Source organism: Rhineura floridana, chromosome 1 (assembly GCF_030035675.1).
Source record: "Rhineura floridana isolate rRhiFlo1 chromosome 1, rRhiFlo1.hap2, whole genome shotgun sequence".
Classification (NCBI taxonomy): domain Eukaryota; kingdom Metazoa; phylum Chordata; class Lepidosauria; order Squamata; family Rhineuridae; genus Rhineura; species Rhineura floridana.
In genome coordinates this window covers 254914979-254942684 of record NC_084480.1, presented here as the reverse complement: position 1 = coordinate 254942684, position 27706 = coordinate 254914979, and the positions used below count along the sequence as shown (strand labels likewise).

Genomic DNA, 27706 nt, shown 5'->3' with positions numbered 1-27706 from the left:
TAAGAGAAATTAGCCACTCAAGGAAAGAGAAGATAAATTACAAGATGAAGAAAGGCAGCTAGTGCCTGTTTGCCTATGATCCCCTCTATGGTTCTCTGCTGGTCTCCTGGGAAGGCTCACTCAGGGCCTGTTATGGAAATATGCAGAGTAATTCAATGGTCTGAGCTGTGTGCATACCAGTGTGTATTTACCTAAGAAGCAGGCATTTACCCTGCATTGAAATAACTGAGAATTAAGACTTAGTAAAATAAGAAAAGCTACTTTATTTCTAGAAATATATAGTAGATAGGAACGGCATATGCAGTTCTGACTAAGTTGGAGGCGCAATACCCAGACTTGGATATTGTCCTCATGTCTCAGGAGAGAACAAAGACAGAGATGTCTCCTCTCTCCTCGGACAGTCGAAGAAAAAGACGAAGGAGGGGCAGGTCAGCCTTCCTGAGCATATCGGTTTACAACGGAAGGAAGTTAGGTAGAGAAGAGTACAGGTAAAGGTAGGCAAGCCTAGCTAGCTGGAGGATCCTAACTCTATCTTCCTTCTTGTATACAAACAAAAGAACCCAAACGTGAATTACTCTTGCCCCACTTCCAACAGGCCAGTGCCAAAGGGCAGCCAGGCTGAGCTCCCTTGAAGGGCCCCTCCTTAGGGTGGGAGAGTAGCACTCCCATTCCACAGTCTGTGTCAGCTCCCAACCCTGCTGCGGATTGTGAAGGGGGAGCTCCTAGGCACCCTCCAATACAGTCAGTGTAGGCTTCAGTAAGCCCATCAGTGTGTCCCACCTACCTCTCCCATCCCTGTGAATGACGTGCACGCATGCCTACCATCAACCAAGGTGGTGGTGTAGACTTCCCTAAGGGGCTGATGACCCCATCATCATCTTGGTTGATGGCAGGCATGTGCATGTGCAGTGTGCGCATAATTAATACGGACTGGAGATTAACAGGGGAGTTATTAGCCCTGCACTGCCTGTATGGGGGTATTGGGCTACGGTGCCGCGGGCCCAGGGCAGACTGGTGCCGGCCCTGGGTTCAGAATTCATAGTAGTTAAAATCTGACTTACAGGTGGCTATTTCTCATGTGATTTGTGTAATATATAGCCAAGTTCTCATCCTGTGTCACATATACAGAGCAGCAACACATACCACTGTTGGCTGAATTCCTATGAAGGAAGAGAGATAAGGTGGAGAAAGTTTCTCATGGGATCCATGAGACAGAAAAGATTTGTTGTTGGTAGAAGCCATGAACAGAAGCAGAGAAGTTGAGGGATGGGATGCTAACTGAGAAAAGAGATCAAACAGCAAGGTGGTAGATAGAATAGGCAGAAGGCTGAGCAGAAGACTCGAGAGGAAAAATAAGTGGAGGAGAAGATAGCTTGAGAGAAGAGGGCAGAAGATGCAAGGTGTTTGTGGAAGAAAAGGCTGCTAAGACCAGGGCTTGAGAGAACCTCAAACTGGGCTTAGGAGCCGGTTGGAGATCGCAGGAAGGCAAGACAGACAGGAGTTTTGAGGAGGCTGAACATTCAGAAGCAGAGCAGGGATAGGACCTAAAGACTGAGGAGGCAAATTGACAAGCTGATGTATGAGACAGAAATTAGTGGAAGCTGCAGAAGCCTGAAGAAAAGGAGTGGAGAAGTTGGGAACTTAGGAAAGGAGGCAAAAACAAGGGGAGAGGGAGCATCACAAGGTGCAAGGGTGGCAGGGAGTTGACTTCATATGGCTGTTGAACTGACAGTTTCAGTCTCTTTCCGGCCTCCATGTGACCACCTCCCTCACTCCTTTTAAGTCCCTCCAAAACTTTTAGAAAGTCTTTGGAACATCCCCCTAGACCCAGTACCCCTCTTTAACTAAGCCAAAGTATGTGTAATTAAAATAATCACATATTCTTCCCCTGTTTCCTCCTGCCTCCACCCTTACTCCGGTTGCTCCCAGTGTTCATTTTAGATTGCAAGTCCCTTGGGATAGGGCACTGTAAACCCCTTATGTAAGTATCACTTACCTACCAACCCTGGTGGTGGTGGTGGTAGTGATGATGATGATGATGATGATAATAAATCCTCTCTTTATTATCTTACATGAGTAATAGCATAGGCTTCACTGAATTTTATACATCGCAGATGAGATAAGTGGGGAGCAGAGTTGAACTGTTTCTATTTCCTCAGGGATCCTGAAAGTCAAGCAGATGAAGCGTCTTTAGATGTGTTTAAACTGGCAAAAGAAGTTCTACTTCAGGGACTGATTGATGAAAATTCTGGACTACAGTGAGTAATGTTTATGGGGAGGGGTTATGCAACTGAAAACTAAAGCCTTAAGAACTATTTAATTCCTCAAATTAGAATTCTGATTTCAGTGTGGGAGATGTGTAAGTGCGTTCTAGTTCCTCCTACAGTTTTGAAGGCAGGAAATGTGATCAGTGTTGCTGTTTTAGCCTTTCCCATTGCTGAACTTCAGTTTCATTTCCTGCCTTGGTTGGAGCAGTGCCGACTTGCCTCTCTCCAATGTATTTTCCTGTTTACCTCATACTTTTTTCTCTTCTCCTTCCATACTTAAAACCAACAAAAGGCCTTTCAAAAAAATCCTCTCCTTTTTCTTCTTTTTCCAGCCCTTGTCTCTTTCCTCCCCCATCTGTTCCTCCCTCATGGCTTTGATGGGGAAAAGGAAACAAAGGCCTTCTCCCCTATAATGCACATTAGGGTGCTCCGCAACCATTGCAATCAATTGGACTAAGCTGCTAGTGCCACTTGAACAATGCTGATCTCTTTGCTTGCCTTGCCATCTGCCACTTCTGCTTCCAGCTCTGTCCCCACTGCCACTTCTGTCTCTGTGCCAATGATTGTACACCAAGACCTACACCACTCTCAAGATGGCTATGTTTATTCTTGCCTGTAGGTGGGATGTGGCAAAATTTGCAGCCTCTGCCACCTTCCACCACTGTGGAAGGTTTGGGAGTGCAACCCCATGTCATTGCCTACGTGCAGCAGCTTCCTGTATTTTCTTTGGTACTTTAAACAGTTGATGCCAGTCACCAACAGAATTGTGCCTGATGCTTCCCACTAGAGGGTGTTCAATCTTAGTGAACCTATGGAAGACATATAAGCAGCACCTACAGGTGACAAATTGATCAGAGAACCTATCTCTGGATCGGGTATCTTCCTTTCTGAATCCAGCAGTTCCCACCCAGCCTATCTCCAGGTTGGATCCATCTTTTATCAAGGTGGTGACTGGCAATTTAACTAGGGAATTAGCCATCCTTGAATCTCCAAAGTGTTATCTCCATACTGAAGGCTCTTGCTGCTCTCACATTCGAGAGCTTCTTGTTGTTGTTACGTGTCTTCAAGTCGATTACGACTTATGGCGACCCTGTGAATCTGTGACATCCAAGAGCATCTGTCATGAACCACCCTGTTCGGATCTTGTATGTTCGGGTCTGTGGCTTCCTTTATGGAATCAATCCATCTCTTGTTTGGCCTTCCTCTTTTTCTACTCCCTTCTGTTTTTCCCACCATTATTGTCTTTTCTACTGAATCGTGTCTTCTCATGATGTGTCCAAAGTATGATAACCTCAATTTCATCATTTTGGTCTCTAGTGACAGTTCTGGTTTAATTTGTTCTAACACCCAATTATTTTGTCTTTTTTACATTCCAGGGTATGTGCAAAGCTCTCCTCCAACATCAAATTTCAAATGAGTTGATTTTTCTCTTATCTGCTTTTTTCACTGTCCAACTTTCACATCCATACATAGAGATCAGGAATATCATGGTCTGAATGATCCTGACTTTAGTGTTCAGTGATACATCATTGCATTTGAGGACCTTTTCTAGTTCTCTCATAGCTGCCCTCCCCAGTCCTAGCCTTCTTCTGATTTCTTGACTATTGTCTCCATTTTGGTTAATGACTGTGCCGAGGTATTGATAATCCTTGACAAGTTCAGCGTCCTCATTGTCAACTTTAAAGTTACATAAAACTTCCGTTGTCATTACTTTAGTCTTTTTGATGTTCAGCTGCAGTCCTGCTTTTGTGCTTTCCTCTTTAACTTTCATCAGCATTAATTTCAAATCATTACTGGTTTCTGCTAGTAGTATGGTATCGTCTGCATATCTTAAATTATTGATATTTCTCCCTCCAATTTTCACGCCTCCTTCATCTTGGTCCAATCCCACTTTCTGTATGATATGTTCTGTGTACAGATTAAACAAATAGGGTGATAAAATAGACCCCTGTCTCACACCCTTTCCGATGCGGAACCAATTGGTTTCTCCATATTCTGTCCTTACAGTAGCCTCTTGTGCAGAGTATAGGTTGCGCATCAGGACAATCAGATGCTGTGGCACCCCCATTTCTTTTAAAGCATACTGTAGTTTTTCATGATCTACACAGTCAGAGGCTTTGCTGTAATCTATAAAGCACAGGGTGATTTCCTTCTGAAATTCCTTGGTCCGTTCCATTATCCAACGTATGTTTGCGATATGATTTCTGGTGTCTCTTCCCTTTCTAAATCCAGCTTCGATGTCTGGAATATCTTGCTCCATATATAATAAGAGCCTTTGTTGTAGAATCCTGAGCATTACTTTACTTGCATGGGATATTAAGGCAATAGTTTGATAATTACTGCATTCCCTGAGATCCCCTTTCTTTGGAATTGGGATATATATTGAACACTTCCAGTCTGTGGGCCATTGTTTAGTTTTCCATATTTCTTGAAAGTTTTTTGTCAAAATTTGGACAGATTCAGTCTCAGTAGCTTGTAGCAACTCTATTGGTATGCCATCTGTTCCTGGTGATTCGTTTCTTCCAAGTGTTTTAAAAGCAGCTTTCACCTCACATTCTAAAATTTCTGGTTCTTCATTATATGGTTCCTTCATGAATGAATCTGTCATCCTTGCATCTCTTTTGTAGAGTTCTTCAGTGTATTTCTTGTATCTTCCTTTTATTTCATCTCGGTCAGTCAGTGTGTTCCCCTGTTGATTATTCAATATCCCTACTCTTGGTTTAAATTTCCCTTTCATTTCCCTAATCTTTTGGAATAGGGCTCTTGTTCTTCCCATTTTGTTGTCCTCTTCATTTTCTATACAATAACTATTGTAATATTTCTCTTTGTCCCTACATACTAGTCGCTGTATTGTTGCATTTAGGGTTCTGACTGTGTTTCTATCTCCTTTTGCTTTCCTTCTCTTTTTAACCATTTTAAGAGTTTCTTCAGTCATCCATTGAGGTCTTTCTCTCTTCTTAACTAGAGGTATTGCCTTTTTGCATTCTTCCCTGATAATGTCTCTGACTTCAGTCCATAGTTCTTCTGGTTCTCTGTCAACTATATTTTAAAGCCTCATATCTGTTCCTTATTTGATTTTTATATTCTTCTGGGATGTTATTAAATTGTATTTTGGCATTATGATTGCTTTGTTCTTCTTCTTTAGCTTTACTCTGATTTTCGATATGACCAGTTCATGATCTGTACTGGAGTCTGCTCCTAGTCTTGTTTTTGCAGAAAGTATGGAACTTCTCCATCTTCTGTTACCAATTATATAATCAATTTGATTCCTATATTGATCATTTGGTGATGTCCACGTGTACAGTCGTCTTTTCGTTTGCTCAGAAAATGTGTTTGCAAGAAACAAATTATTGGCTTCACAAAATTCAATTCCTAGTTCTTCTCTATTCCCTACTTTTGCATTCCAGTCCCCCATGATTATCAGCACATCTTGTTTTGGTATATGATCAATTTCCTCCTGTATTTCTGTATAAAATCTCTCCAGTTCTTCTTCTTCTGCGTAGACTTGGATGATGGTTATGTTAACAGGTTTCCTGTTTAATCTCATTGATATCATTCGCTCAGACTTTGCATTGTAGCTCCTAATTGCTTTTGCTACAACATTTCTCACTATTAAAGCAACCCCGTTTCTTCTTAATTTCTCATTTCCTGCACAAAATATTTTATAGTTGCCTGATTGAAAATGTCCCATTGCCATCTATTTTAATTCACTCAAGCCAAGTATTGTAATGTTGATACGTTCCATTTCTTGCTTGACAATTTCTAACTTTCCCTGGTTCATGCTTCTCACATTCCATGTTCCTATTGTGTGCTTCGTACAACTCCAGACTCCCCTTTTGCATCTGTGCGCATCAGCCTCTGGGCTTCCTTTTGGCTTTGACCCAGCTGCGTCATTAGTCACAGTGGTACTCGCACTTGTCCTTTGTTCTTCTGTCTTTGGTCTTTGAGAGCTTACTGACAGAAAACAGAAGCTTCCAGCCTTCATCATCTACTCCACCACCACCTCCAGTGCCACCTCCTCCTCCTTGTATGACTTTCACATTTCTGCTGATGACGACCCCAGCTCTCCTCACCTGTACCTGCTGCCCAGAGGCCAGCACTCCGATAACCGCAGGCATCCTCCATCTTGGCCCATTACTTCACCTTCTGTCACAATCCTTTCCCCCACATGGCCAGGATTCGAAATAAAGAAGGGAAGTGGACTTCTGAATCTAATCGGGAGGAGACTTACCCCAGACCTTTCACTGACCAGGATTTTATGCCTCCATTGTCCAAGGCCCTATCCACCCTAAATCTGCAACCTACAGTCCCAGAATCTGAGCCTGACGTACCTAAGAGGTCTTATGCCCTGCCAGAAACTGTGTCCCTTCAGGGGGCAGTCCTTGTTCATGACATCTGTAAGACTTCTGTCAAGGCAGAGTGGGCTGCCCTACTCCACAGCAATAATTATGTTGCCACAAAGTGTTATAATTGGAACAGGTGGCAAAGGATGACCTCAAGGTGCATACTGTATTTCCACTCTGGTTTGGGAATGTATTCTCCCTAAAGATGGGGATTCTTAATTCAAAGACACCTCTGAATGCTGCTCTGACTTAGCCTTAAAAGTTTTCTTATGAGGCTGTGTTCCTTTCCATTTGGGCCTCCTCCTCTGCCTCTATAGTTGTGAGGGTGGAATTCTTTGGCTAGTTGACTTGTTGGAGCATCCCAACCAGAAACCAACCAGGTGGCATAAAACACCTTTAAGGTAAGAAAGGCTGTAGCCTTTCTTATGGATGCCAACTTCTACCTAATATGCAGGTAGGACCATAGCAGTCAGCGTAGAAGTGAGATGCATCTTTTGGCTCAACCACTGGAATGTCAATCTGGTGTCGAGAACTAATTTGGCATTTGTTTCTCCAAGAGATCCTGGCTAAATCTAGAGATAGGCACAAAACGTCCCCACCCCTTCACACCAAAGCAGGATGAGAGGAGACAGGTTTGGAATGACTGTCTCAGCTTCCAGCCTGTTTGTTCCCAAAGACTGTCCTACTGGTCAAGGGATTTCCACAATGGTAGGCCCTCATGGACCATCCACCCCCCTAGACTGGGCCCCTCTCAGCTCAGACCAGGCAAGCAGCAGTCCTTTTGATGGGTACCTACACCTAAGTAATAGGATGGTTTCACTACTTCCTTCACACCTGGCTGGTTATGACCTGGGCCAGTTGGGCAATTCAGACAGTGGAATCAGGCTACAGAGTAGAACTCATGGGGTCATTACCAAACAAGTTCACACCTTCCTCATTCTTGCCATCTCCAGCAAATCAGCAGATTGTTTGGAAGGCAATCGTTCATCTACTGGACATTACCACAATAGAGCCAGTCCATAGTAGTGAAGAAGGTGGATTCTGGAGTGATTTCTGGATCGCAAGTTCCTCAGTTCCTGTATCAAGTACAGGAAGTTCTGCATTGAGATTCTGGCATCCATCTGTGAGAACCTCCAACATCACAACTTCTTAGAGACTGTCAGCTTTTCTGCATATGCAAGTTCATCAGGACCACTGAAAGTTTCTCAGCTTTATCAGTGTTGGGCCCTGTCCTTCAGTCTTGCCCACAGCCCATGCATCTTTGTGAACCTGGTAGTACACTTCCACATACAAAGAATCTACATATAGTTAGACTATTGATCTGGGCCCCATCCTTGAGCCAAGTGTGTGCAGATCTACAAATGACTCTGGCATTTCTTAAAAAGCACACATTCTTAGTTTTCAAAAAGGATCCAGAAGCTTTTCCTTACCATGCTGCTTCTCTTCTGCTCCAGAATTGCAAGCTGAGTCCTTGCCCAGCCTCTCAGACAAATGGTTTCTTGCCTGGACATTCTCCCATGAGTGAGATTCCACTCCAGGCTCCTGCATTGAACTCTTCTTGTGTACCAGCATGACATCTCAAATTGTCGCCATTATTGCAGCTGTCTCCCACCCCCTCTCACCCTCTCTGTTAGTCCTTCCAATGGTAGACTCCTCCTAGCAGGTTGTTCTGTGGTTTTCCCATCAAGGACCTGATCTGAATAGTCATCGCGATGGATACCATGCTTCAAAGTTGAGGGGCTGGAGGAGGCACACGTTGACAAATCAGGTGGTTCAGGGACTCTGGAATAGCTTGGAGAACTCCACACAGCAGCAACTGGCTGAAGTTGAGAGCTTCTCATCTGGTTTTCCTCTCCTTTGGCCCCTCATCCATAATGATAGCACCATGGTCACAGCCTGTATTAACAAACAAAGGGTCTCCAGATCTCTCTATTCTGAGGCTGTAGCCCTGCTTTTCTGGGCCAAGAAGCATCTGGCATTTGTAAGGGAAAGTAGCCTGTGAATTTAATATAAATCTATTACATGCACAAAACAACTTTGGAAACTTTATAAAAATAATATATCACAGCGGCTACAGTCACATCTCCATATGCAATGACAAACTGGACACATGTGGATATTTAAATCAGTTAAAATGAAACATTTGCAGTTGCATGTAAAAAGTATCTCACTTGCCTCTGAGGTTTTACACACCATCTGACAGCATTCTCCACTCAAGCAGCCAGTGCTTCAGCTGACTTCTCTATCAGTGCATCTCTATAGGAAATTAGGCAGTTATGTGGGCTTCAGCCAACACCCAGTAAGTTCTGTGGGATTTCCTCTGAAGTACAGAGGCCACTTTTTGGAGGTGAATGCCACAGAATATCCTCCCATCTCCACAGACAGCCACCTAAACCAGAGGTTAGGTAGTGTACATCCCACTTGGACACCTCTCACACTCCACTTAGAGTAGAATGTTGGGAACTTACTGTGAATGCTGATTCTGAGTTGAAACTCTGAAAGGTGTCCAAGGCCACACGCATATAGGTGGCTGCCACTAAATAAGACTTGCATCATATTCTTCTTTTAGCTGGGCTTTCATATCACCCTCAGTGATATCATTAGTCCAGTGGTTCTTTGTGTGTGCGTGCATGCTTTGGCTTTAGTTTTTTTATTTAATTATCTAGTAGAATATGCCCAGCTTGGGCACAGAGTATAATTGAGGTTAAACAGAGAGAGAGGCTTCAAGCAAAAAAAAAAAAAAAAGTGCCAGTCTTATTTCCTGCCTTCCATGTAGCAGAAGGAACTAAAACACACTTGGGCACCTTGCAGAAACCCAGCTCAGAATCAATGTTCATGATAAGCTTCCAATGTTTCTTTTACTTTCAGTCTCTGTTATATGCTCACTGAATGTTGACACATCACTGAACAGCTTCACATATTTTTTTTCTGGAGCATGGGATATTTTTTCTAATCTTGGGAGTACATGCAGAGGGAGATTCAATTATCTAAAGAAAATGAACTTTTAAAAAGTTGGCTTAAAGCTAAGGTTTTCTTCTGTTTTGATGTAGGAATGTTACGTATGAGTAGAGTTTTTCCAAATAGGGGTAGTCTTTCTTCAATCGGACAGCTCTTCATCACACTGTATTTCAAAAGAGCTCTTCTGCCCTTTAGTCTGAAGTTTCTATTTCTAACAAACAGGATAGGAATTCCACCAGTAATTTCAGATTCCTCTCATTTTCATATTTTTGCCTTGATAAACTAAGAAATAAGGATTTTTATCTTGAAACAGATAATAATTGATGGAAAATAGGAAAAAGAATATTAAGCTAGACTAAAAAGGGATTGTTAATATGCTATTTAAGAGTTCAGATATTCAAGAACCATAGGATTAATTTAGCTTGCCACTATTACACTATGTTCTATTTTTTTCTGAAAAGCATGTGCGTATGTGTTTTCTTTTACAGATTAATTGTTAGGAATTTTTGGAGTGACGAAACTAGGTTACCAGCAAATACCCTTGATCGTATGTTGACTTTGTTAAGTTCCTTATACTCTGTCAAAATTGAAACTCAGTATTTGAGTTTAGCTACAAATTTTCTGCTTGAGATGACTAGCAAGAGCCCAGATTATTCCAGAAAAATGTTTGAGTATCCACTTTCGGAATGCAAATTTCAGGTGAATTTCATTGTATTATAATATGGAAGCGTGGGATAGTCTTCGGGATGCATAATCCTTTAGTCCACAGCCAGCGAAATCCATTGCATAGCTATTTGGTTGTATTAATTGTAATTTCTGTTTGTTAAGTCCATATTTTCCATAGGAGGTGGGCCATCACTACGGGTAATAGTTCCACCTATCGTGCGAAGGCAAGAATGTTTTTGAAGTCAAGACTAGGGGCGTCAGGCCCCTCCCACTCCCAGTTCATTCTTGCCTTCGTACGAACAAGATTGAGATCCTAAGATTGAGATCCTATAGCGTAGCATTTAGCTAAGTTTTCTTGTATTTGTTTATTTGTTTGGACTGGGTGCGAGCCCAGTGTTACTTGTGTGTCTCCCCAGTCCTTTTTTCCCTGCTTGGTGTTTAACTTGTTATTTGTTCCCTCAGAGACCGCGGCTGCGGTTCTCCCTCTCCCTCTTTTGTATTTAAGTTTATTCCCTTGCTTGTCTGTCGGTCCCCACAGAGACCGCGGCTGCGGTTCTCTACGTTTTTTGGCCGATTTTGAGCTTCGGGAGATCGCAGCTCTGTCTCTCCCGCAGCGTTTTTTCCTGCCTCAAGCCGCGCTCTGTGGAGTCCTCAGAGAGACCGCGGCTGCGGTTCTCTCCCAGGCGGGAGTTTGCGGCTGCAGCTCCCTGCCTTTTCCCAGCCACCTAATTTCAGCCTGCCGGAGTTCTGCCTCACTGGAGCCTGTTGATACGTCTCTCTTTCTCCCTCTCTCTCTGTGACTTTAATTTCGCCGCGGAGAGCTCTGCCCCAGGCGGCGGCAGCGGCTCGCCTCCTGCTGCCTCATCCGTCACAGGCTTCTCTCGGCACTCTCTTTCTTGGTGTTTTTTGGAGCCGCAAGTGCGGCTATCGGCCCCGCGGCTCCTCCTGCAAGACTGTGCTGGGCAGCCCTTCCCCCAGTTCGTCCCCAGACGGCCACCATTGCTCCTTCTCTTTACATCCTGCCCCCTCTGTGGCCGTGTACTGCACCCAAGTTAATATAAAATGGCAGAACAGCCAGGCATGTCGCAATCAGCCAATTTGATGCCAGATCAGCCAGGCATGTCACAAACAGCCAAGCCACAACATTCTAAGGCGACTAAGACCAGACATGTTAAAGCACTGGCTAAGACAAAACATCTTTCAAGCCATAGCAAACCGAAGCGCCCACGTTATGACTCTGTGCCAACCACCACCACAGCAACTCAGGCACACATAAGCGATATACTTCATTCCCCTACCGCTTCTTCTGACGAGGAAGATTTTGCTGGCTTTCCCACTCAGCTTTCGCCTAACCAGCCTCCCTCCGTTCTACCGCCCCAAACATCTGTTCCAATAGCTACTCAGGCACAAACATCTGCCACATCCGGGCTGCAGCTGTCTCCTGATTTCCTCTCCCAACTTCAAGCCATGCTGGCATTTTTCACCCAAATGCAGTCACTACCACAAGTTCCTGCCATACCTCAACTGAACATGGACCAACGTGCGTGTCATGAAGCTCATCCTTCCTGTTCACCAAATCCCTTCGATGTAGCCAGAGGCAGATGTATTGACGAAGCCTCATATGCGGAGGAGTCAACTTTCACTGACCATGTTGAAGGAGACGACTGGAGCGACTACTCAGATCATGAGGAGGATACATCGTATCGCTTGTTTAATGCCTCAGACTATCAGCCCCTGGCACGCAGGGTAGTTAATACCCTTGGACTCCAGACTGCGCCTTCAACTTCTTCCGCCCCAGCTATCAAAGGGGCCAAGGTCCTCAAATCCCCTGCACCTACTGAACACTACATCCCGGTGCCGGACCCAATTGCCAAATTGGCCTCTGAAGAATGGGCTCACCCATTCCAATCTCGACGCTTCAGGAACCTGGCTGACAGGCTTTATGCCCTAGCTCCGGACTTTGCCACCAAGTTAGACGTCCCTGGCATAGATGAACCAATCGCTCGCCTCGTTTCACGATCTCTTTCGCCCAGGGAAGGGGAATCTCAACTAAAGGACATTACTGAGCGACGAATGGACTTCGCCCTCCGCAAAAATCACGAGGCCACTGCCCTCTGCATGCGTGCCTCCGCTTAAGCCTCCATTTTCTCCAGAGCAGCTATGATGTGGCTGGATGATCTTCTAGAGGACACTAACCCTGATCCTGTTGCCCTCAGAAGGTCACTGATAAAGTTGCGTAAGACAGCAGCTTTTGTGGCCGATGCCACCTTGGATACCACTCAATTGGGGGCGTGAGCCATGACGGCTCAGATAGTCGCTCGACGGACTCTCTGGCTTCGCTACTGGCAAGCTGATTCAGCGGCCAGAATGAATCTGTCCAGGGCTCTTTACTCCGGATCTTTACTCTTCAGCGAGGAAGCTCTAAAGGCAGTGCTGGTTGATCCCAAAGACGCCCACAGACCGGTTCTGGCCACTGTCAAGAACATCGACCACAGGCCTTTCAGGCGATTTCCTCCCTTCCGTACTAACCAGCCCTTTCGAGGAACGCGGCCAGGAGGACGAGGCCGCGACTTCAGATCCTATGACCCCACTTCATTCAGGGGCTCCTGGAACCGACGCTTCCAGGGCAGAGGTCAGTACCAAGGGCGCAGGGGCAACTCATCGTCCTCATATAGGGGAGGTCCTCGCCAACGCAAGCAGTATTAACACACTTCCCATAGGTGGCGGATTACTTCATTTTGGAGACCGTTGGCTGCGCCTCACTACGGTCTCCTGGATCAGGGAGCTTTTCAGTTATGGCTATGCCATAGAGTTTTGGGCAACCCCATCAGACAGATTCCATCCGTCCCCTTGCCCAAGGGCACCAGCCAGGCACAGAATCATGCAGACAGCTATACACCACCTCTTGGACATAGCGGCAATAGAGCCAGTCCCCACAACTGAGAGGTCGGAAGGGGTGTACTCCCTCCTATTTGCTGTGCCAAAACGAGATTTATCATGGAGGGCGGTATTGGACCTCAAGTTTGTCAACCGTTTTGTAACATATCGCAGGTTCAAAATGGAATCACTCCACTCCATTACGGAGAGTCTGCATGAAGGAGACTTCCTGGCTTCTATCGACCTTAAGGAAGCGTATCTCCATGTGCCCATTTGCATAGCCCACAGAAAGTTTCTTCGGGTTGCTTTTGGCCACCAGCACTTTCAATATAGAGCGATGCCATTCGGCCTCTCCTCTGCTCCAAGAGTGTTTACCAAAGTGCTACTCATCCTAGTGGCTTATCTCCGGACCCAAGGGGTTCATCTCTACCCATATCTGGATGATCTGCTAATACGGGCCAAGTCTGAGGAGCTGGCTCATCATCATTTAATGATCACCCTCAATGTTTTGCAGGCCTACGGCTGGCTTGTCAACTTCGACAAAAGTCATCTCCAACCAACCCAACGCCTACTACATCTAGGGGCAATGTTGGACACCCTGCAGGCAATGGTTTTCTTGGCTCCAGATCGCATCACTGCGATCACAAGCATCGCATGGTCCCTGATGCAACAAACATCCGCAGACGTCATGCTTCTCGCCAGAGCGCTCGGAATGTTCATCTCTACAATCCACATTGTGCCATGGGCTCGAGCCCACACTCGGCACCTTCAATGGACTCTGTTGCCCTTTCAAAAGGACATTGCCAGCTCCAACCATCGCAAAGTTCATTTGAGCCCCACACTGCGTCTCTCCTTCCGCTGGTGGACCAAGGTTCAACACCTCTCCAAGGGCACGTCGTTCAGGGAACCACGCAGAACCGTTGTAACCACAGATGCCAGCCTCATAGGTTGGGGAGCCCACTGCAACTCCCAGTACGTTCAGGGGGTTTGGTCCACCGCAGAGCAAACTCAAAGCATCAACTGGCTGGAGCTAAAGGCTGTCCACTTAGCTCTATGTCATTTTCAGTCTCTGTTCCCTTTGGACCATGTGCTCATTCGAACAGACAACACGTGTGTAAAATCACATTTGAACAGACGGGGGCACCAGCTCTCGTCCTCTGCAGGACTTAGCCTTCCTCATCTTTGTCTGGGCAGAACAACATCTACAATCCCTGAAAGCAGAACATCTCAGAGGGATTTGGAATGTGACAGCAGACTGGCTCAGCAGACAACAGGTCTTTCTGGGAGAATGGAAACTTCATCCAGTCATTTTCCATCGTCTCCAGTGTCGGCTTGGCGTCCTCTCAGTCGACCTGTTTGCTTCCAGTTGCAATTGCCAGCTTCCCAGGTACTTTGCCCGATACCTGGACTCAACAGCGGAAGCAGTGGATGCTCTGACGACACCGTGGCCAGACGGTCTCTTGTACGCCTTTCCTCCCATACCATTGTTAGCCCAAACCTTGAGGAAGGCGCGAACCGAGAGGGCACAGCTGGTTCTAATAGCACCATTTTGGCCACGCCGACCGTGGTTCTCACATCTTCTGGCAATGTCAATGATGGATCCTTGGACACTTCCAGTCAGGCCAGACCTTCTATCCCAGGGTCCAGTATGGCACCAGGACCCTACTTGGCTCAATCTAACAGCGTGGCGTTTGAATGGGGACATTTGAGGTCAGCTGGACTGTCTGACGCTGTGATTGATATTATTTTGGCCTCGAGAAGACCATCTACCACTCGTATTTATCAACATACCTGGGTGGCTTTCTCCAAGTGGTGCCAGTCCCACCACCACGATCCATCTCAGGCCACTGTGCATCAGGTGCTGCAATATCTCCATAGCGGCTTTATGATGGGACTTCGACCCAACACTCTACGTCGACATGCGTCCACTCTGTCGTCCATTCTCTCAGTGTCCTCTCCTGGAGCTCATATTTCCTCACATCCGTTCATCAAACGTTCATCAAACGTTTTTTGAGGGGAGTCGCCCTATGCTCTCCGGCTGTTGTCCATCGGTTTCCCTCATGGAGTTTGCCGAAAGTTCTGCAGGCTTTGCAACGTCCTCCGTTTGAACCCATCAGGACTGTGCCCCTACATATGCTGTCCTTCAAGGTCTTGTTCCTGATTGCGGTCACATCTGCCAAACGCGTTTCGGAGTTGGGCACATTGTCTTCTGCTCAACACCTCTGCGTCTTCCATAAGGACTCTGTTGTGCTGAAGACTGATCCTTCCTTCCGTCCCAAGGTCGATTCAGTTTTTCATTGCAACCAGGACATTGTTTTGCCTTCCTTTTGCCCGAATCCTACCCATCCTCTCGAGAAGGCTTGGCATTCGTTAGATGTTCGGAGGGCTCTCAAGACCTACCTGTCTAGGACCCAAGAGATTCGACGAACGGAGTCTCTGTTTGTATCCTTTCATCCAAGATCTATGGGGCATAAAGTATCCAATCCTACCTTATCCCATTGGTTAAGGGCATGTATTACTTTAGCATATGAGTCTCTGAAGCTGTCAGTTCCAGCTAGTATAACGGCTCATTCTAGCAGGTCAGCTGCCACTTCGGCGGCTTTTGCCACTAATGCTCCTGTTGCCGATATTTGTAGGGCTGCAGTCTGGTCTACCCCACACTCGTTTATAAGGCATTATAAAATTGATCGTTATGCCTCTGCTGACGCATCTTTCGGCAGATGAGTGTTGCAACAGGTTCTTAATGCGGATTAACACGTGGGTGGTCCCTCCCTGTATGGGCTGCTTTGGTACATCCCGTAGTGATGGCCCACCTCCTATGGAAAATGTACCATTGGTCTCACCTGAAAGGTGATTTTCATAGGAGTGGGCCTTCACGGCCCTCCCAGTTGGAGGATGACTAGATATTTTCTAATCAGTTACATACTATTGTTACGCTATTCTATTTAAATGTAAGAATGAAGTCAAGACTTTTAGTTCTGTTATATTGTTATGTTAGAGTCATGTTATTATGCATGTGACTATTGTGTTATTTTCCTGGCGGGCCTGTTGGCCTTGTTCTTGTATTTTTAGATATTTCTTTTTAGACTCGCCATGAATGAACTGGAGAGTGGGAGGGGCCTGACGCCCCTAGTCTTGACTTCAAAAACATTCTTGCCTTCGCACGATAGGTGGAACTATTACCCGTAGTGATGGCCCACTCCTATGAAAATCACCTTTCAGGTGAGACCAATGGTACATTTTATTAGCTGTAAATTGTAAACATCATTTTAATAATTACATTGGAAAAAGGAAATCTTCTTATGAAATGTAACTGATAGAAACAAGAGAAAGTGAAGTGAATGACACCAGTTTAAAAATAAACACCAAAAGGGGACAAGATCCTCATAATGCTGAAGTACGTTAATCTTTTGAATAATACTATCATGTGTAACCCTATTCTAAGCACATTTATTCAGAAGCCCCACTGAGTTCAGTAGGATTTCCTCTGAAGTAAATTTGCCAAGGATGACATGTCTGTAATGAGCAAAGATGGTATCAACTCCTTATGTTTTTACTGTCTAGGATTTTGCTATTGATTCAAATTGGCGGTACCGAAGTACCATTCTTACTCCTATGTTTGTGGAGTCACAAGCTACCCAGAATGTCAACAGGTATCGCTCACAGGAAGGATCTGTGGGTGGCCAACTAAGGGCTACACAGCAACAATATGAATTTACTCCTACCCAAAATATCAGTAAGTATATTCCATGTTTCTGAAAAACTAGTATTTAATTAAAAGTTGCTTTAAAATATTTGTTCATGGAATTCATGCTGCTTTGTGTATTCACAAATTGTGTATGTGCAGGTTTGTACTTGCATATACTTTTGGATTCATATACAATAAAATATGGTTAAGTATCTCTTTTCAAACTGAACCTTCCCCTGATCTGTCTTTTAAAAAATATATGGTTTGGTAGTAAATTGGCTAAACTAGGGAACAGTGTTTTTTGGGGAAAGGGCAACTCATTATAAATTGTTTCTGCTTATTTCAGGTGGGAGAAGCTCTTTTAACTGGCTGATAGGAAACAGTGTCGACACCTTTGCAGAGTACACAGTTTCTTCATCTTCTGAATCCCTATTTTCTTCGATGTTGCTCATTAACAAGCGGGCTGGCAAATCATACAGAGTTGCCTTTAAACCTATAGGTCCTAATTTTGGGAAAAAAAGACTGGGTTTGCCAGGTGATGAGGTGGACAGCAAAGCTCAAGGTACTGCAGCTGTTAATGCAATCTCTTTTATTTTTTGTTACAAGAAGTCTTCTTTTATGGACTAAGACTAAGCAAATGACTTAATATCATAAGTGAGTTTCGGTCAAAGGAACAAGAAGAAATTGGTTTCAAGAGTTTAAACCATTTTATAAGAAAAGTTCTTAAATCAAAGGATTCATATTTTGTCAAAACCCCAGTACAGGTCTTAAATTATATTATGATTCACTCTACTTTGTTTTTGTTTTTATTATTATTTATATTTATTAGTTGCTAACTGCAGACATTTTTGTCTCAAAGTGACTTAACAATTTTTTTTAAATTACCAGGGCGTTGGATGCAGATTAAATTTGGTTTCTTAAATAATTTTTTTAAGTATAAGTTAAAAAAGAATTTTCCTTCTGTTTGTATTAGGTATAGATGAACGGGCAGAAATTCTGAGACTGCGGAGACGATTCTTAAAAGATAAAGAAAAGCTTAGTTTGATTTATGCAAGAAAGGGTGTTGCTGAACAGAAACAAGAAAAGGTTTGTCTTCCTGTATAAGTTATAAATAACTTATGACCTGGGAGACCAGGGTTGGAATCCCCACACAGCCATGGCACTCACTAGGTGACCATGGGCCAGTCACTGCCTCTCACCGTCAGAGGAAGGCAATGGTAAACCACCTCTGAATACCGCTTACCATGAAAACCCTCTTCATAAGGTCACCATAAGTCGGAATCAACTTGAAGGCAATCCATTTCCATTTTTCCAAACTGTTTTTAGAAATAGCTTGCATACTTGCTGAAGAAGTGGATTGTTCAGTGCCCCATAGGCAGAGCGGCTGACAGAGCCCCAAGGCATGCCATTGCTCTGTTCCTAAGAAGCAGTAAACAATCTGGCTGGGCTCTTTACAGTCTGAGGCACCACAGAGATGGGACTTGAGTATCAAGGCTCCATTCCTTTTCTCTGCCAGTGTTGAGCCCCAGTTCCCCCAGGTGGACCAGGGAGAGATGTCAGAGGAGGACCAGGCTTTTGAGGACACTGAGGGAGGGGGAGATGCTGACAACCCACAAGTTCCCTTGGCCAGCCCTCCTGTCGACGCGGCGCCTGCCCTGACTGCAAGCACTCCAACAGCCATTGGGAAGCGATCTCACATGCATGCCCACTCCACCACCCCCCAGGATTCCCTGCCTGGCACTTCAAATGCTTCCCCGCCTACCTGCTCCCCCCCCTCCAGGTCGAGCCGACACCTAGTGAGCCTTTGCTGTCATGAGCAGCCGGAGGCTTGCCCCCTCTTGTCCCGCACGAGACGATGTGAGAAGCGGGACGGTCAGAAGGTGATTCTTCGCAGGAGTCAGAGATTATGGGCAAAGACCTTCCCTATTTAAAGCGGTGCCCCCCTGATTGGGTTGCTGAGTCAACTTACTCCACACACTGCAGAGAATGCCTAGGTAGCTTAGCTAGGGGCAGTAGTGAGTTAGCATAGTCAGGTCTATGATGCTCACTGCTTTTAATGTAACCGTTACTCTAATAAAACAAGAATTAATTCCAGTTTTGCCTCCATCTCATGTCTCGTACTCTGGGCAGGACAGCCAGCAAAGAGATGTGGATTGTTTGATTGCTCTTTCATTTTCCACATCTTGTTAATAAGAATATCTTGTGATGTTAAGAATGTGTTGTGATCTTAATGTTTCATGTTTTGCTGCTTCTTTTTCCAAAGCTTATCAGATAGTTTTTTTCTGAGGGCAGGAGCTGTCTGACTTGTGGAGAGAGGTATCCTTGCGTTGGTTACTTGTCCCACTTGTTCTAGTAAGGCAAGGCCTTTCAAATTAGGCTAATATATTTCCTGAATGGTAAGAGTCCCCACCTCATTTCAGTTCGTACTCGCTCCGAGGCAAGGGCATTCATGGAGTTTTGCTTCTTCCTTCATTACAATCCAGAGCTCTTCCTTCTGACTTGTCACTTAATGTAGTGAAGCTGGAACTTTAGTCTTAGAATCCCACATGGTGGAAAGCTTAGAATCTTTGGCTTAAACATTGGGGCATGCATTTTGTTTATCATATCCCTGAATGAGCCAGTTATCCCTTTGCAGTATCCACAAGAAGCAGATTAATATTTATTGATTTATTACTTTCTATTTAGAAAATTTCAAAGCTACATACCAGGATTTAAAACATCAGTAGACAATAAAACAATACAAAAATTCAGTCCTGCAGTTCACATAAATCATAAAACATAAAACATTGGTCTCAGTTTGTTCCACAAGGCAGTTTTCCCCAAATCACATCCACCTGCCCCACACCTGATGTCATATGTGAAGTCAAGTGTGGGGTACATAGTGACGTGGCTGAATGAGCTGTGTGCCCCATGGGGAACTCAATCACACAGCAAATCCCTGCTGAAAGCAGGGTTGAAGTCACCACATATCAGCTGATGGGCAGTGAGTTCAAGCCTGCTGGATTGGTTACACAGACAAGTTTCCAGTGGGGATCAAAGTAACACAGCTGATCCCTGCAGAAAGCAGCTTTGCCAGCTCTGTTCTCAATGCTTTACTGAGCATAGGACTGGCAAAGCACCTTGTGCTGAGGTTGCCAAGCACCCAACAAGAAGCTGGCAACCAGGCAACTGGGAAGTGCCAAGCAATGGACTTTGACAGTTGGGCAGGACAGCCCACCTGTCAATTACCTGATACAATAATGATGTCAGATGACTGACAGAAGGTTTGTCCCACCCAACTGTCAAAGTTGGCCTGTGGGGGCAAGGACAGATAACAATTTGACCCATCAGGCCAGAAAGGTTGCCCACCCTTGACATAAATTATCAAACCACAGAACCTTAAGCTTGGAATGGTAGCAAATTGGCAGCCAATACAGTTCCCTCAGCAAAGGTGTTACATGCTGGCAGATGGCCACTCCAGTTAGCAGCTTAGCTAGTGCATTGTGCACCAGCTTCAGCTTCCAGACCAATCTTAAGGGGCGATCCTAAATAGAGCATATCACAGTAATCCAATCTCAAGGTTACTGTATCATATGCTGATTTGTTTGTGCTCATGTCAAAACTGTTTCATTAACTATCAATTGTTGCAGGAAATTAAAACTCAGCTGAAGGTGAAGCATGATGCTCAGGTCACTCTGTACAGGAAATACAGGCAAGGCGACCTCCCTGACATCCAGATTGAATACAGCAATCTAATTACTCCTCTGCAGGGTGTGGCACAGGTATGCTATCTTACCAGCATTTCTTAATTAACTGCTTCTTGGTAATGCAATGTTGGTAAACTAGGGAGTATATTTTCAGAATTTATGAACATTTGAAAACAAGGCTTTAACAATATGTTCCAAATCATTATTAGCACAATAAAACTGGATAATTATTATAGAGCATTTGGCTTTTTCTCCAAAAGTTGTAAAATGTATGTTCTGCATTTGGGTCATCTCTCCCATAATATGCTCCAGCTGTAGAAGTGACATGTATTTCTCTGTGAAAATACCAGTGCAATAGTATTGTAAGCATTTGTACCAAGGATTTATTGCCTGCGTTGTCAATTACAGAGAGACCCTATACTGGCCAAACAGCTTTTCAGCAGCTTGTTTAGTGGAATTCTGGAAGAAATGAAAAAATCAAAAACTCTGTCTGAGAAGAATAATGTTGTCCAGCAGTTGGTTCAGGACTTCAATCACTTCCTGACCACAACTGTGTTGTATTTCCCACCATTCATAGCCTGCATCCAGGTAGTGTGTTATATGTTGTCCTGTTGTTGTCCTGTTTTGCCCTTTTATGCTTAGACCAGTGGTGGAGAAGATTTTTGGCCTGGCAGCCAGATTTTTATTCATTCTCACCTGTTAATCATCTAACATCATAATGACATCAAACGATTAACACCTGTCTGAATTCAAAGGAGATCTCTAAAGAGCAACATTGTTTGAAGATGTGCACCTCAAAGAGGTTCCCTTTAACTGATAATCAGCTGCTGATTGGTTAGATCTTTTGAAATCTCTGCAGACAGGAAAATGTTCCCAAACCGCTTCCTTTGGAAAGAAAGAAATGCTCCTTTTTAAAAATAGAGCGTTTTTTTTCTTTCCAGAAAACTTGCAAAGCCCTTTGTGCAGAACTTCCCAATCACAAGTGTTGGTGGGTGAGTGGGTGTGGCTTGATTGATACAGCCTGATGGACCTAATAGGGAGGACTGGCAGGGGAATTTTCCCTATGAGTCCGGCCATCACAGTGGGTATTAGCTCCACCTATCGTGCGAAGGCAAGAATGTCTTTGAAGTCAAGACTAGGGGCGTCAGGCCCCTCCCACTCTCCAGTTCATTCTTGCCTTCGTACAAACAAGATTGAGATACTATAGCGTAGCATTTAGCTAAGTTTTTTCGTGATTTGTCTGTTTATTTGTTCTGACTGGGTGCGAACCTAGTGTTACTTGTGTGTCTCCCCAGTCCATCCTTTCCCTGTTTTTCTGTTTAACTTCATTTAAGTTTATTTCTACTTCTTTTGAGGGTTCCCTCAGAGACCGCGGCTGCGGTTCTCCATGTTTTTTGTGTTTAGCCTTCCATTTACTTTAATTTCCTTTGCTTGTCTGAGGGTCCCCACAGAGACCGCGGCTGCGGTTCTCTACCTTTTTTGGCTGTTTTGATATTCAGTATTATCAAGGCTGGAGCTTTAATATCAGTGGCTGACTTGTACTAAATTTGAATTATATTCAGTATCATCAAGGCTGGAGCTTTAATATCAGCGCCTGACTTGTACTAAATCTGAATTATATTCAGTATTATCAAGGCTGGAGCTTTAATATCAGCGCCTGACTTGTACTAAATCTGAATTATATTCAGTATTATCAAGGCTGGAGCTTTAATATCAGTGCCTGACTTGTACTAAATCTGAATTATATTCAGTATTATCAAGGCTGGAGCTTTAATATCAGTGGCTGACTTGTACTAAATCTGAATTATATTCAGTATTATCAAGGCTGGAGCTTTAATATCAGTGGCTGACTTGTACTAAATTTGAATTATATTCAGTATCATCAAGGCTGGAGCTTTAATATCAGTGGCTGACTTGTACTAAATCTGAATTATATTCAGTACATCCTGCCCCCTCTGTGGCCGTGTACCACGCCTGAAATCCAGCCTACAGCACTAATCTGAACTATATTTTGTACATCCTGCCCCCTCTGTGGCCATGTACCAAGCCTAAAATACAGCCTATATTATACAGCCTATATTATCCTAACGCTGATACCACAGTGCATCCTGCCCCCTCTGTGGCCGTGCACTTAGCCATCTGCCAGTGTATCCTACCCCCTCCGTGGTCGTACACTGTGCCAGTTCGGGTCTTTACATCCTGCCCCCTCCGTGGCCGTGTACTGCACCCAAGTTAATATAAGATGGCAGAACAGCCAGGCATGTCGCAATCAGCCAATATGATGCCAGATCAGCCAGGCATGTCACAAACAGCCAAGCCACAACATTCTAAGGCGACTAAGACCAGACATGTTAAAGCACTGGCTAAGACAAAACATCTTTCCAGCCATAGCAAACCGAAGCGCCCACGTTATGACTCTGTGCCAACCACCACCACAGCAACTCAGGCACACATAAGCGATATACTTCATTCCCCTACCGCTTCTTCTGACGAGGAAGATCAGCCAGGCATGTCACAAACAGCCCAGCCGCAACAATCTAAGGCGACTAAGTCTAAGCATGTTAAAGCAATGGCTAAGACAAAACATCTTTCAAGCCATAGCAAACCAAAGCGGCCACGCTATGCCTCTGTGCCAACCCCCACTACTACCACAGCAACTCAGGCACACATAAGCGATATACTTCATTCCCCTGCTGCTTCCTCTGACGAGGAAGATTTTGCTGGCTTCCCCACTCAGCCTTCGCCTAACCAGCCTCCCTCCGTTTTACCATCCCAAACATCTGCTCCAATAGCCACTCAAGCACAAACATCTACCACAACTGGGCTGCTGCCGTCCCCTGATTTCCTCTTCCAACTTCAAGCCATGCTGGCATTTTTCACCCAAATGCAGTCACCACCACAAGCTCCTGCCATACCCCAACTCAACATGGACCAACGTGCGTGTCATGAAGCTCATCCTTCCTGTTCACCTAACCCCTTTGATGTAGCCAGAGGCAGAGTTTTTGACGAAGCCTCGTATGCGGAGGAGTCATCCTTCACTGACCACGTTGAAGGAGATGACTGGGGCGACTATTCAGATCATGAGGAGGATACATCGTATCGCTTGTTTAATGCTTCAGACTATCAGCCCCTGGCACGCAGGGTAGTTAATACCCTTGGTCTCCAGACTGCGCCTTCAACTTCCTCCACCCCAGCCATCAAAGGGGCCAAGGTTCTCAAATCCCCTGCACCTACTGAACATTACATCCCGGTGCTGGACCCGATTGCCAAATTGGCCTCTAAAGAATGGGCTCACCCATTCCATTCTCGCCGCTTCAAGAACCTGGCTGACAGGTTTTACGCCCTAGTTCCGGACTTTGCCACCAAGTTAGACGTCCCTGGCATAGATGAACCAATCGCTCGCCTCGTTTCACGTTCTCTCTTGCCCAGGGAAGGGGATTCCCAACTAAAGGACACTACTGAGCGACGAATAGACTTTGCCCTCCGCAAAAATCACGAGGCCATTGCCCTCTCCACACGTGCCTCCGCTTCAGCCTCCATTTTCTCCAGAGCAGCTATGATGTGGCTGGATGATCTTCTAGAGGACACTAGCCCTGATCCTGTCGCCCTCAGAAGGTCACTGGTAAAGTTGCGTAAGACAGCAGCTTTTGTGGCCGATGCCACCTTGGATACCACTCAATTGGGGGCACGACCCATGACGGCTCAGATAGTCGCTCGACGGACCCTATGGCTTCGCCACTGGCAAGCTGATTCAGCGGCCAGAATGAATCTGTCCAGGGCTCCTTACTCCAGATCGTTACTCTTCGGCAAGGAAGCTCTAAAGGCACTGCTGGTTGATCCCAAGGACGCCCACAAACCGGTTCTGACCACTGTCCAGAACATCGACCACAGGCCTTTCAGGCGATTTCCTTCCTTCCGTACTAACCAGCCCTTTCGAGGAACGCGGCCAGGAGGACGAGGCCGCAACTTCAGATCCTATGACCCCACTTCATTCAAGGGCTCCTGGAACCGACGCTTCCAGGGCAGAGACCTACGGCTGGCTTGTCAACTTCGACAAAAGCCATCTCCAACCAACTCAACGCCTACTACATCTAGGGGCAATGTTGGACACCCTGCAGGCAATGGTATTCCTGGCTCCAGATCGCATCACTGCCATCACAAGCATCGCAAGGTCCCTGATGCAACAAACATCCGCAGACGTCATGCTTCTAGCCAGGGCGCTCGGAATGTTTATTTCTACAATCCACATTGTGCCATGGGCTCGAGCCCACACTCGGCATCTTCAATGGACTCTACTGCCCTTTCAACAGGACATTGCCAGCTCCAACCATCGCAAAGTTCGCTTGACCCCCGCGCTGCACCTATCATTCCGCTGGTGGACGAGGTCCCAACACCTCTCCAAGGCCACGCCATTCAGAGAACCACACAGAACTGTTGTAACCACAGATGCCAGCCTCATCGGCTGGGGAGCCCACTGCAACTCCCAGTACGTTCAGGGGGTTTGGTCCACCACAGAGCAGACTCAAACCATCAACTGGCTGGAGCTAAAGGCTGCACATTTAGCTCTACTTCATTTTCAGTCTTTGTTCCCTTTGGACCATGTCCTCATTCGAACAGACAGCACGTGTGTAAAATCACATTTGAACAGATGGGGGCACCAGGTCTCATCCTCTGCAGGACCTAGCCTCCCTCATCTTTGTCTGGGCAGAACATCATCTACAATCCCTGAAAGGAGAACATCTCAGAGGGATTTGGAATGTGACAGCAGACTGGCTCAGCAGACAACAGGTGTTTCCGGGGGAATGGAAACTTCACCCAGCCATTTTCCATCGTTTTCAGAGTCGGTTCGGCGTCCTCTCAGTCGACCTGTTTGCCTCCAGTCGCAATTGCCAGCTTCCCAGGTACTTTGCCCGATACCTGGATTCAACAGCGGAAGCAATGGATGCTCTGACAATACCGTGGCCAGACGGTCTCTTGTACGCTTTTCCTCCAATACCATTGTTAGCCAAAACCTTGAGGAAGGCACGAACCGAGAGGGCACAGCTGGTTCTGATAGCACCATTTTGGCCACGCCGACCGTGGTTCTCACATCTTCTGGCAATGTCAATGATGGAGCCTTGGACACTTCCAGTCAGGCCAGACCTCCTATCCCAGGGTCCAGTATGGCACCAGGACCCTACTTGGCTCAATCTAACAGTGTGGCGTTTGAACGGGGACATTTGAGGTCAGCTGGACTGTCTGACGCTGTGATTGATATTATTTTGGCCTCGAGAAGACCATCTGCCACTCGTATTTATCAACATACCTGGGTGGCTTTCTCCAAGTGGTGTCAGTCCCACCACCATGATCCATCCCAGGCCACTGTGCATCAGGTGCTGCATTTTCTCCATAGCGGCTTTAAGATGGGACTTCGACCCAACACTCTACGTCGACATGCGTCCACTCTGTCGTCCATTCTCTCAGTGTCCTCTCCTGGAGCTCCTATTTCCTCACATCCGTTCATCAAACGTTTTTTGAGGGGAGTTGCCCTACGCTCTCCGGCTGTTGTCCATCGGTTTCCCTCATGGAGTTTGCCGAAAGTTTTGCAGGCTTTGCAATGCCCTCCGTTTGAACCCATCAGGACTGTGCCCCTACGTATGCTGTCCTTCAAGGTCTTGTTTCTGATCGCAATCACATCTGCCAGACGAGTTTCGGAGTTGGGCGCATTGTCTTCTGCTCGACACCTCTGCGTCTTCCATAAGGACTCTGTTGTGCTGAAGACTGATCCTTCCTTCTGTCCCAAGGTCGATTCGGTTTTTCATTGCAACCAGGACATTGTTTTGCCTTCCTTTTGCCCGAATCCTACCCATCCTCTCAAGAAGGCTTGGCATTCGTTAGATGTCCGGAGGGCTCTCAAGACCTACCTGTCTAGGACCCAAGAGATTCGACGAATGGAGTCTCTGTTTGTATCCTTTCATCCAAGGTCTATGGGACATAAAGTATCCAATTCTACCTTATCCCGTTGGTTAAGGGCATGTATTACTTTAGCATATGAGTCTCTGAAGCTGTCAGTTCCAGCTAGTATAACTGCTCATTCTACCAGGTCAGCTGCCACTTCGGCTGCTTTTGCCACTAATGCTCCTGTTGCCGATATTTGTAGGGCTGCAGTCTGGTCTACCCCACACTCGTTTATAAGGCATTATAAAATTGATCGCTATGCCTCTGCTGACGCTTCTTTTGGCAGACGAGTGTTGCAACAGGTTCTTAATGACGATTAACACGTGGGTGGTCCCTCCCTGTATGGGCTGCTTTGGTACATCCCGCTGTGATGGCCGGACTCATAGGGAAAATGGACCATTGGTCTCACCTGAAGGGTGATTTTCCTATGAGTACGGACATCACGACCCTCCCAGTTGGAGGATGACTATATATTTTCTAGTGTGTTATATATTACTGTTACGCTATTATATTTAAATTTAAGAGTGAAGTCAAGACTTCTTGTTCTGTTATACCGCTATGTTGGAGTCATGTTACTATGCATGGTACTATTGTGTTATTTTCCTGCTGCCAGGCCTGTTTGCCTTGTTCTTGTATTTTTAGATATTTCTCCTTAGACTCGCTGCGAATGAACTGGAGAGTGGGAGGGGCCTGACGCCCTTAGTCTTGACTTCAAAGACATTCTTGCCTTCGCACGATAGGTGGAGCTAATACCCGCTGTGATGTCCGTACTCATAGGAAAATCACCCTTCAGGTGAGACCAATGGTCCAATTTGGCCCACAGACTAGAGGTTCCCCACCTCTGTTATGAGCAGTATGGATGAACACAAGGTTAGTACCCTGACACCATAATGCTATCACAATACAGTAGTATAGTTACCATAGCATTATAGCAGGATGGTGTCATAGAGGTATACCTCTCTTTCATTAAAAAGAAGCCATAAATATGTTTTGGCAATTTAATTAAAATCTTAATTAAATAATAAAAATGGGGTCATAAAATGGTATCCATGGTGAGAGTTATAGTCAATGTGTGCTGAGCTGCAAATGGCTCCACCCACTGGTGTGGACAGATCATAACAGGATATGCACAAAAGAAATACAATTGTGTGGAACATCAACTGCTATTCTGCTTGTAACTTACAACAGAAGAGCAATGACTGCATAGTGAGTCACTCATCTGAAAGCAGTGCAAATCATAGATTTGCAAGGTAGAAACTTGTAAAGTTAGTATAAGCATCATGT

The 27706-nt window shown here is 45.4% G+C and overlaps 1 protein-coding gene across 2 annotated transcripts in view; it reads left to right on the top strand.

Moving 5' to 3' along the window:
- PRKDC (protein kinase, DNA-activated, catalytic subunit) overlaps positions 1–27706 on the top strand; it is a 213971-nt gene that overhangs the window by 107548 nt on the left and 78717 nt on the right. The window contains exons 56-62 of one of the 2 annotated variants that reach the window (XM_061598388.1): positions 2160–2258; positions 10057–10267; positions 16676–16847; positions 17146–17361; positions 17773–17885; positions 20429–20560; positions 20894–21073. In XM_061598388.1, the coding sequence (XP_061454372.1) occupies positions 2160–2258; positions 10057–10267; positions 16676–16847; positions 17146–17361; positions 17773–17885; positions 20429–20560; positions 20894–21073 (1123 nt within the window). The remainder of the gene's footprint in view (positions 1–2159; positions 2259–10056; positions 10268–16675; positions 16848–17145; positions 17362–17772; positions 17886–20428; positions 20561–20893; positions 21074–27706) is intronic. The other variant, XM_061598396.1, reaches the window with a different exon arrangement.